Source organism: Wasmannia auropunctata, unplaced genomic scaffold (assembly GCF_000956235.1).
Source record: "Wasmannia auropunctata unplaced genomic scaffold, wasmannia.A_1.0 LD336101.1, whole genome shotgun sequence".
Classification (NCBI taxonomy): domain Eukaryota; kingdom Metazoa; phylum Arthropoda; class Insecta; order Hymenoptera; family Formicidae; genus Wasmannia; species Wasmannia auropunctata.
Genome location: NW_012026789.1, coordinates 6287815 through 6299767, shown reverse-complemented (window position 1 = coordinate 6299767; position 11953 = coordinate 6287815). Strand labels below are relative to the sequence as shown.

Here is an 11953-nt window from a genome sequence, read left to right as displayed (position 1 = left end):
CTCTTCCGATCTATTTTCTTGAAAAAGGCTCCGAATCTTACTAAAAATCCCTGAAAAATGTTTTCAGGCATTTTCAGCAAAATTTTCAGACAAATTCAGAATAATTTTTTTACCAGGGAATCTTTAAATATTTTTACAATTAAATTTTAATATTATAATAAAAAAAGTAATTGAGATTAATAAATTTTGTCTACGTGTTCAGATATAAATACATGTTCAGCCACTAGTACGTTTACCTTAACTGTCAAAACCTGCCCGTTGACAATTTTTTACATGTATGTTTATTTTTTATTATACGCACGTAAAAAATAATATACATATAAGATGCGTTCTAAACTGCCTTTTATCTCTGAGTTTTCAGCTCAGTTTGGATCTTTTCCGTCTGAGAATATCTCGACGGTGGTCTGTCTTCTTTATTTGTTAAGGGATCTTTATTTGTTATAAGAGGAAGATTAGCCTAGAAGAGGTCAGGATTAGGTTAGACTTAGCTTAGAGTTAAGAACCCCCCCTTCGATTTAGACGTCCCTCTCTACGCCGATGCCATTACGCCGCGGCAAAACCGACAATTTTCGATTGAGATAATAGCACGGGGAAGAGACTCGAGGACCGGCGGAAAATCACGAGAGACTAGTTACCGAACGTATATAATGTATATATACTAATAGTATGCCCCGTTGTTCGACCACGCGAGATCGCTCGAGGCACGACGGGGAGAGTACATTATGGATTTTCACTGCAGCGATCGACCGATCAGCGGAAATTTTTCCGGCGCGAATTCTTCCGAGATGTTCAAGATTTACGGTGTCGGAATGGAATTTATTAATGTTACCGTATACACGACGAAGCTCCGGGGAACGGCGGTAAAAATAAACGGTGAATCATTCGAACATGTGCACACAGTTGCCTATATATTCACCATGCGCATGTATGCGATATCAATATTTGTTGCGATAAATTCCCCGAGGAAGCCTGCATGTCCCGATAAAGCCTCCGGGAAATTTTGAACTCTCACGGGCACGCGGAAAGAGCCCGCTTTCCTTTCACGAAATGCAGCCACGACCGGAGCCACGTTAATTGTTCCGCCGCCGCGGCCGATAAGATTGTCATGAATGAAGTTATACATCTTTTATTACATTCACACTGTAATGATCCAGGAAGTAACGAATAGTACGATAATGCGAGATATAAGCTAATAAAAGTGTACTAATAACTGTGTAACAACATTGATATTACGATATTATTTTATTTTCAATTATGTTGTTAATTATGTTGTTCAATTATGTTGTTAACACAGGGGAGAGTTTCCTATTGCGTACCGAGGAGGATATTAGCTAAATCATATGCAATGTAATTAGTTTTTTCTTATTACTGAATATAAACGATATCTAATGATAAAAATATAAAATAAATAAGAAATATATACAAACAAAAAATTCCCAGACAAGATCTTAATTGCGTATGTAATACAAACATTAAAAAAAATTAGATACAATACATGTAATTTTTAACCAATTTAGCCGATAACAATGCAGTTTTATATTCGGAATTGTTACGTTTTTATAAAAGTAAACTTATTGTAGAACATTTTACATTCATTTTATGTACATATTAGAAGTATTATAAAAGTGATCGCGATTTTTTTTATAAAGTATATCATGTTTCCTACATGTAAATTCTCAAGAGGTTTCTTAAATCATACTTACTAATTGTAAGTTATACCTAACTAATGCTTATTTATTTATCACTTTTCGACATTTATCATTTATTTCTCATATTATTTATTATTTTACGACTATATAAAAAATAAATTTATAATCATAAAATGATAAATTAATCATGCCTATGTGTGATTAGCTAAATATGTAATCTCATGTTGTGGAACGTGTTAACCGTAAGTTCTCGAATCTTTTAATAATGTTACTGTTGCATGTTTTGTTTATTATATAATATTTGAATACTTTTTTATTTTTTATTAAAGAAAAAATACCTCTGTTCACTAATCACTACTATCTCAGATTATAACGTAAGATGCAAAAAAAAATACAATAAAAATCAACATGATCGACAGAACTTGTAAAATATACTAAAAACTTTCCTTCTGATCGATTCGTCAATTAATAAATAACTATATCTCTGTAAATAAATTATGCATAGCCAAACACAAAATAAGCTAAATTCACAACTATAGCAACTGTTTCAAATTAATACTATAATAGAAATAAATATGATTTTTTTTTCTTCCTCGAAAAGATAGCTTAGCAGTATATTTTATAATTTTATTTTATGGATTGCAAATGTTGTTTTGTTGAAAAATATTTCTATTTGAATATATTTTGCAAGAATTTTTATTATGTAATCTCTTGTTTTTGACATCACAATCTGAAGGAATAGAGGTAAGACTTATAAAAGAGACTTAATATAAAATTAATGTAATCTTAATATAATCTTCTCAGCCGTAATTTTTTTATTTTGAATCGCAAACTTTTTATTTTTAAAAGAGATACATTTTTAATAATTTATAGATATGATTTGGAAGATCAGATACTTAAATCGTACTATTTGCATTATATAGAAAAGTTTATGACTAATTTATTTTTGGCTAAAAATTAAACATATAATATAAGCTATCTTAAACAAAATACAATTTTCAAAATTAACTTGTGTGTAAATTAGCACTAAATGAGAAATAAAAAACAATATCTTAAACAGTACCATTTTGGCAATACTCTCCTAATATTATAATTGAATTTTATTAACTAATATATTTATGGATTACAGAGGAACGATTTTGATATAACGATCATCCACATAAATATATGTCAAAATTATTTTTCACGAAAATTTTTCCTCTTTCATACAAGTTTCTATATTTCCTTTAAAACATCGTTAATTATGCATTTTTGTTTCAAAATTAATAATTTCAACATATATATAGTGTTAATTATGATATAATTTCTAATTTATTAGAATCTATCAGTTTGTCATTTGAATTCAGAGATAAAAACTCATGCGTGATTATTATACTCTTTGTTGGTTCTCATAATCGGGGAAAAGTAATCCCTTCGCAGGACTTGCTCGCAGGAGGACTAGTTCACGTGCAAGGGATACAACCCCCTACAGAGGGTAGATAGAGCACCCGGGTGCATCGCGAGTAGAATAGCCAATTACTGGCGCACGTCGCATGCGTTTTTTCTTCGGTCTCTATTGTGATCGTTAAATTTAGCGGAATTATTTCGTGCGACCCCCTGCCGCCGCTGCACGCCGTACCGCTATTAACGCGTAGTCATTAATCTTCGTCTGAAATCGACGCACGTCGTCCGCGCGCACGACATCGGCGATATATCAAATTTGCATTCAGATCCCGGAATCTCGTCGCGGTTGTAGATGCGGAAAGCAGCTCGACCGAGTCGCGACTCGATGAACGCGGGTCGACTTGTCACTCAGTTTTGAAACTGATAAGTCAGACACGTAACATTCGAAAAATAACGCCAATTTCGCAGTCAATGAGACGAAAAATGACCGATCAACAACAACATCGAAATGAAAGACGGATAATATTTGGACAATATATTTATCAAATGAAAATCAATAATTCGTGTATTATTCGAGATCCAAAACAGCACATAGAAAAAATTACATAAACAATTAGACACAAACCACGAAAAGTAGGTTATCTTTGTAAATTATATTATATATACAAAGATGATTCAGACCTACCGCACCGCCTGTTAATGGCAGATTCTTAGTCATTTAAAAATGAAAATATTCTAAATTCTAAATATTACAGACAATATTAAAACATTGAAACTGCAATTTTAGTTTTAACATGCACAGCCAGTTAATTAAATAAATAAGAAAATTTACCATTACGAAGACATAAATTCAAAAATGCATACAAAAAATATTTAAACATTAATTTATCTAAGATACTCTGGTGAAGTTAGTTTCCAACATTAAAAAAAAAAATTAAATTTCTTGAACTCATTCGATTGCTCATCGTTTGCATTAAAGGTGTGTAAACGAAAAATCGATCTGTTTCAGAATGTACAAACGAAAACCTATCAATTAATGTCATTTTCAACACGTAGTGTTTTGTATTTATCTATTAAAATTGACCGTTTTTAAAACCTTAATTGTTAACAACTTTTTCATTAACGGTGTGCAAACGAAAAATCGATTTGTTTAGAAATGTGCAAACGAAAATCTATCGATTAAGCCTGTTTGAAATTAATTTGCTCGTAATGAGACTATCGTGAGGTTGGTCTCTCAAAATTGTTTTTTAAATCATTTTTTAACTAAGGACGTGCAGACGAAAAATCAAAATGTGCATACATGTGCAAATGATGAGCAACCGAATGAACTAAAGAAATTTAATTCTTTTTAATGTTGAGAGGCTAACTTCATCAGGGTGTCTAAGGGTTGCCATCTGTTCTCTTTTTTTTTAGGGCCTCCGGAGTCGTCCGGGGGATTTTCTGAAAGCGTCCAGGATAATTATGAGTGTCCGGGTTTCAAGGAATCTTCTAAATATTTTGCTTAGATTTTTTTCTTGCTACTGTTTTAGTCCCACAATAAGTGTAGTAAGCCTAAGCATAGTGAATGTGAGGAGAATAATCGACTATGATTGGGTTTTAGTTTCTTACTTTCATTGACTGTTCTAATCAATTTTAATAATCTATACATTATTGCATTATTGTAGATGTTGCAAAACGTCCTGAGTTTTTGACCTGTAAGTTCTAGTTTTGAAAATTTCGATATGGCCAACCCTGTAAGTTTAAGAATACTTCCACTATGCAATAAACTTATGCACGAATTTTGAGGCTGCTATGTATGTGTACAACAAATAAATGCGGGGAAAGCGCCAAATTCAGTCGAGATTAGATATTGGTTTAATAATATTTTTAATTTTTTAATTTCAGCTACAGTAAACTGCGCGCCGCTTTAGCGTAGCATCATCGAATTTAAAGATCAATTTAATTTGTGATATTTCAGCTTTAGATTATGATTGCGTTCTAAAAGCCACGTGCAGTTTACTATAGCTGAAATTAAAAAATTAAAATTATTATTAAGCACCAATACCTAGCCCAGGTCGAATTTGGCGCTTTCCCCATATTTATTTATTACTTTTTATCTCTTTTCTCTTGAGGTCAGCGCCGATATTACAAGCTGTAATAGAATTTCACCGACTCAATCTTACTAGCGGGATAATCGAATATGGTAGAAACCCGTTTATCGATAGCTCAGCTTATCGGAACGATATCGGACTGAACGTCAATATTTTACGGATACCTTCCCTAATTCCGCAAATATCGGACTTCTTAGAAATATTTCGCACACGTATCTAACTTCTTCATTTTACGAAAAATCTAAGATTACATATGTAAGGATCCACGTACGTTTTAATCCAGCGTTAAAAATATTACATAAAATCAAACAGTGCTGAGTTCTTTAATACTATAATATCTAATGATATTACCAATATCATTAAATTAACTGTTTTATTATTTCGATACAACAAATGTAACAGAAAAATGCAATTGTATTCATTTTTTTTCTGAATAAAATCCCATGCACTCTTGTTTTTCTTCTAGATGTCAGAAAAATGATTTTTAGCTTTAGATTAGAAGAATTTGATGGAAGCGTTTTATTAATAGCAAACTCTCAACTTGTTTATCGCTCGTCGAGCTTGCATAACGCGTTTCATCGCGAACATGAATGTGGGGGAGGACGCGAGGCCCTTAAAAAGCCTTGGTGACCCAGTTCTCGGTGTTCCGGTCACAACGAACGGTAGCCTCCGTTAGCTAATCGAAATAGCGGGGTCATCCCGCAGATCGGGGTGCGCTATTCCTCTCCTGAAGGTCGTTTCCGTTCTTCCGCTCTACGCTACCATCCTACTTGCCTCTCAGGGGACCCGCGCGCGCGCGCGATGTCGCATAATTCCCGGTACCTAGCGAATCTAATTTATTACTCAACGATCATCTCCGCTTGATCGACGATCACTAGCCAAGCCGACGGAATGAGGATGTTCCCTCTCTCCTACCCCCCCCCCCTCGTCTCTCTCCCTTGTCATTTACTTCTCCCTCCTTCCCTCCCTATAAATGACTCCCTTCGTTATGTAAGGCAAACATTATGGTGCCTGTCATTTACTTGACATGCGATTCGAGAAATCGACATGGAACATTATATTTGAAATTATATTCAACGTGGAAATATTATTATTATAGAATAAAATGATAAAATGTGAATTAATATTATGTATAACTTTTTTTTTAGATTTACATATACAGTTATTGATAATTTATGAAAGATTATGAAGAATATTGTAAGAAATATGTGGTTGGATATTATAATAATGAAAATTAATACACATCCGTCGGCTCGACAGGCATTACTTCAATATATTTGATTTAGAGATTATTGTTTGTTGCAACAATAAGTTCGTGATATATCCTTCAGTAAATAGATTTTATTACGCGAAACGCCAAGAATTTCAATAGCAACGTTTATACTCGTAACATTTGGCGTAACGCGATGCCTATATGTATACGCAATGTTGATCCTAGCGAATGAATTTCATTCACTCGTATAGAAGGTATTTACTCGACCTTCACAAGAATAGTAAATGCCGGAAGCGCTCGGCTCAAATCGAGATAGCACAACATATTTAATAAGCCATAATAATATGTCGAGGCTCTGGCAAGGCCTTTCTAACAGCGATTATTATCTGACGCTCACTTCAGATCAGATTTCGAATTGCGCTCTAATTATTTCGAGCGTGAAACAGAATCGCCGCAGGTATAATCCGACAAACGGTGGTGCGGCGGGGAGCTGAAAAAAACGGCGGGGAGATACGAAGAGGGAGCATGGAAAAAGGGGGGCAAAAGGTAACGGGGTTAAGCACCCTACCTGTGGATCGTGACGTTCCGGAGCTCCGCGGAGGAGGAGGCAGCCGCGCGGCCGCCGCGACAGTCGGCCGGGGGTGTGGGGGCCTTGAAGAGGTCGCCGAACGACAGGTGATGGCTGTAATCGCGGCAAGCCCAGGTGTATCCCCCGCGCTCGTCGATGCTCTCCTTCGCGGTCGAGCGTTGTCGTCTACCGGCACCGCCGCCACCGCCGCCGCCACTTCCGCCATCGACCGTGGCACCGCCGCCGCCGCTACCCTCAGAGAGATGGCGAGTCAAAGGTCGCCGCATGTCTCATTCGCGGATCGCGGGACTGACTGAACTCGACTCCTCGCACGGACCAGCGCGAAGTCCGCCCGCCGTCGCGCTGCCACAATTCGCGCCGCCCGGGCGTCACGTCGAAACGTCCAACGACGTCTGCTCGTCCGCTTTTGCATGCGCGCGCGCGTGCGTGCGCACGCGCGAATTACACAGCTCTCGCGAGAACGTCCTGTATACTTACACCACGCCGCAATCCGTGGAACGCGCGCGCTCGCGGTGCCTCCTCTCTGTGCCGCGATACCGAAAAAAAGTGTGATACCGGGCGTCGGGAGAGACTTACGTACCATACGCGCGACCAACGATTCTCATTTCTCACATGCCGTCCGTAGCTACACGACCCAGTACTAGAGATGTAAGTAGAAAAAAAACAAATTGTTTTTTTTTCATAAAATACGTTTTTTTTATGAAAAAAACATAAGCCTCATTTTTTTCTCAAAAAAAATTTTTTTTTTTCAGCTATCTATTTAATATCTATATTTTGCTTAATATAAGTAAATTTTTCATGATTTTTTATTTTATAGATAGTAGATTTAAATTATCATTTTAACCTTTACGCAGAACGAGAAAGCCAATATATTGATTCTGAAATATTTTGAAGCAAGGACTTCAATGAATAATTATAATAAATTCTACTTAAGGAAAAGCTGTTTAGAAAAAGAATTAAAACGATTCTCCTTTTGTAAAAGTTAGATCACATTAAACTTAATTATACAATTATATTATATATTACTATTTACAATTAATTAGTCGTGCTAGTCGGAATTACAAAAAAAAACTAAATTTGTATTCTTTCAATTAAATAAAACACGTTTTTTTTCTAATGTTTTTTTCTATTAGAAAAAAAAACGTTTTTTTTACATCTCTCCAGTACCCATTTTGGCTATGCTCGGTTAATGTCCGACTGACGCCTCCCCACGGCGCCTACGTCCGGCACGCGCTTACCTTTACAGATAAGGCAGATCGCGCAACGCGTTTTACAGTGCGCGCGTGTGGTATAATATCGATCATCTAACACGATATTCGTAGTCGATAATTCAGAAATAATTATACTAATAATTTTCAGTCTTGCAATTATATAGATAGAAACAGAGGGCATGTATACAAGTCAGAGATCCGCTAACAAACATCTCTGTGTTGTTTATCACTTTTGTAATAGTATATAGTTATAATTCTTACTATAAATAATTAATTAATTAACAGAAATTGTTATTCCGCATTAAATTTAATCTCTTTCTTCTTTATTTTAATTATTATTGCATATTCGAATTAACTGCGCGCTCCGAATAATCTAAATATATCATATATAATATTACGAATAATACTACGATCACACGGAGTTTACTTGATAAAACTGTCGCACATTTACAATATACTTTATTGTGTAATGATGGATTTTTCATTAACGTGATTTTTGAAATCAAGTGACCTCTAAAAATGTCAAATTTGCTAGATAATTTCATTTATATATTATGTAAAGAAATGTCGAGACACTCTGCAATAATATTACTATCAATAAGAATATCAATTTCACGGAAATTTGCTTGGAAAATTCTTCGTGCAATAACGCCCTTTCTAGTGAAGATTAAACCATGGATGGTAAAGAGAAAAAATTGCAAAGTACCTACAAGTAATGTAATTGATTGTTAATTTTATTTATTCCTAGAAATATTCCATTTATCAAGATTAAGATAATGTATATATTGTTTAAATAATTGTTAGAAATCATTATCTCTAAATAATTTCCAATTCAGAAAAGGTAAACAGTAACCGACTACTTTATAAAATAGAGACAAACTTCTAACTAGTTTAGTAATTAATCATTTAAGTTTTATGTATATAATATTAATTATCATATATATTTTTGTTTCTTTTGTATGCCATATTTGCTGGCACGTTTCACAAAATGAGCCGCTGAAATACTTTGAAAGGGGAAAAACAACAGGCGCTTAGAACGGATTAAAGCAAATATTTAATTTATTTGTGAATCTGCGCAATCATAAAATATATTCATGTAACGATCAACGAGATATAACATCGATAGAGCTCGGCGTTGAACGTGACGAGACAATCAACGTGTGGTGGATTCGGTTGTAATCACGAATAACCCTTAGAGGAAGTGGCGTGACTTTCTCGCAGTTTTTCTCAGGGGCGCACCTTGTTAACCGGGTCTCATCATTTTTTTCCTGCTCGTGATAAGAAGCAAAAGATGCTTCGCAGCGGGGGGAAGTGGGGCGAGGGGGAGAAAGGCGGGGGAAGAGAGAGAAAAAAAAATACGATACGTCGCTCTCTCGTCATTTTTGTACGTGTAATATATATAAAAATAGAATTCACGGTACGCAGGATACGCCGACGTCGTCGGTCGAGCAATGAGGGAGACGAGAAGAAGAGAAAGGGAACTTAAGGAGATATCGTAAAGGATTGCGGATCAAAATCAAACTCAGTTTCGCGGAGCGTCGCGACGCTATGTTTTGTGTAATATTTATAATCCGACTACGAGTCATATCGCTGTTGACAAGCGTATATTCGACGCGCGCGCGAATCGCGACGTGCGTTCGTCCGGAATGGGTGAAGCTCTTCTCACTAAAACGACGAATTGTCTCTGATTTCGTCGAGGCTCGTGCTACGAATAAGGATCGATCGAATCTCGTCGATTGATCGGCTAATCGCGGCTGGAGTTCCGCGAATAACGTCGTCATTGTTACGTCCGATCTGTCACGAAGCGTGCCACGACTGGTCGTCTGCGAGACTATCTCCCTCGCGCGATCGATTTGCATTCCTCGAACCTTGCTCAAATTACTACGTAATTTTTTATGCATAGCCCCGCATTTTGTAGTTCGATTTATACATACAGGTACGCGCGAGAGATACGCATTATTCGCGGAACACGCATGCACGAATTGTTGTTATACTTCCGTATGCGTGACTGGAGCCGTGCCCGTTTTTCATAAAAGGGAAACGAACGGATCGATGTAACACGACTGCTAATAATAAAATAATTATGCGCATTCGTAATTCCGTGAGTAACGCGAATCAAAAGTCTCACGCGAAATGAGAGATTTGAATGGAATAATAACTGACATTAGTGTTAATTAAATTGAAGCGCGTTAAAGCCCAATCTGTCCGCGATGCTAGAAATCGGTATAAGTTCTTGAACCGTGTAGCCAATCAACTTGCAGTTTTCACGAAAAAAAGCGGCAATTTTATTGCGTCGATGGACACAAGAAGGCTCGAAGAATGAACCTGCCTTACGCGAGAGATAAGAGGAACATGATATATAAATAAATCATCTGTAAGGAAATACGGCAGAGACGGGATGCATCTTCATATATTTCTGTGGGACAGGTGATTAGCGCGGGCGCGGCCCAAGCTACGACATCTCAACGACATCTTGTACACGGCGAATCGCATCTCGGCGATTCATCCTCGCGTAAACGCACTATTGATGTCTATGATCGAGCTACGACATTGGCCGTGTCCCTACGTTAATGACTCGGCCGTGCATAAATATATATGCGTATTTATAATATATATATATATATATATTTAATATATATATTTGTAAATCACGACGCGGAAAGAAGACGAAACAGGGCTGCCACTTCGCGCCCGTGCGCTACGCACGTCTCCGCTGTGTGTTGTACGATATTAATTATTTAATCTGAGATTGTTAAGGTAATACGATTCTATCGACTCTCTTTTTTTCTCTCTCTCTTTCTTTTTGATTCTCTTTCCTCATCTTTCCCTTCTAGCACGGTCCAATACTCATCAAGGAGCGAGTCTTAGCAGCCGACTTGGTGCAGCATTGACGCAAGTCGGAACACACGCATCCAGGCGAACATGCCGGTGGACGGCGAACGGCAAACGGGCGCTCGTGTCGACGACGACGTTGACGAGGCCTTGCGTTGCTCCTGCGTGCCGGACGCAGCCGACGTCCGGCTGAGAGTGGCATCCATAGACGCGGCGTCGCTGCTCTCCGACTTCCGCTGCTTCTGCTGTTGCTGCTGCTGCTGCGGCGAATACTTCATGTCTGCGATTACGCGAGAGAGGATGAATTATCGAGATAAGAATTACTCTCCCCACTTCGTCACTTGCGTCAAAAGTGGAGTAAAGGTAGGGAACAAACGTTAACTAACGCTGAAGCCATCGTTAATTGTATTGTACTTCTTATAGAAATCCAATTTAATATAATAAACTTGTTTGAAAATTACTTGTTTCGAGTATTAAAAGCACTTATTGTTTTCAATGCTTTTAATACTCAAAAGTGTAAATAATTAATCGGTATCTTGCAGAATTAAATTTCTGTAAGGGATTTAGCTTTTCATTATTAATAATTATAGCCACTATAGTGGCCTTCCATAGATTTAGATCTGCATATGAATAGCCACTATCACCTGTCAAGGTTGCATATACTTACACACCATTATAATGCATAGCCGATAAATATAAATAATATGTAGTATATAATATGTAATTATAAATATGTTAAAAAACCTTTAAATATATTGAATTTTCAGTGCCAATTTTTTTCATTGGTTTAAAATAACTTAAGGTAGTACACTCGCGACAATACCATCCAAAAGTTAGGCCTCGTCACGCGCTCGGTGGCGATATTCCCATTGCCGCCAGTGAGAAAAAACATTTGGTTGTGCCTATCCATAGACCGCACGCACACGCAGAAAAAAATTAATTCAGACAGACGCAGACTAACGCAGCTCGACTGGCCGCCTCCTTCA

The 11953-nt window shown here is 36.9% G+C and overlaps 1 protein-coding gene across 1 annotated transcript in view; it reads right to left on the bottom strand.

The window, feature by feature from the left end:
- Positions 1-8856: 8856 nt before the first annotated feature.
- LOC105460834 overlaps positions 8857-11953 on the bottom strand; it is a 7193-nt gene continuing 4096 nt past the window's right edge. The window contains exon 2 of the mRNA XM_011707329.1: positions 8857-11247. Coding sequence (XP_011705631.1) covers positions 11000-11245 — 246 coding nt within the window. The 5' untranslated portion in view covers positions 11246-11247 and the 3' untranslated portion in view covers positions 8857-10999. The remainder of the gene's footprint in view (positions 11248-11953) is intronic.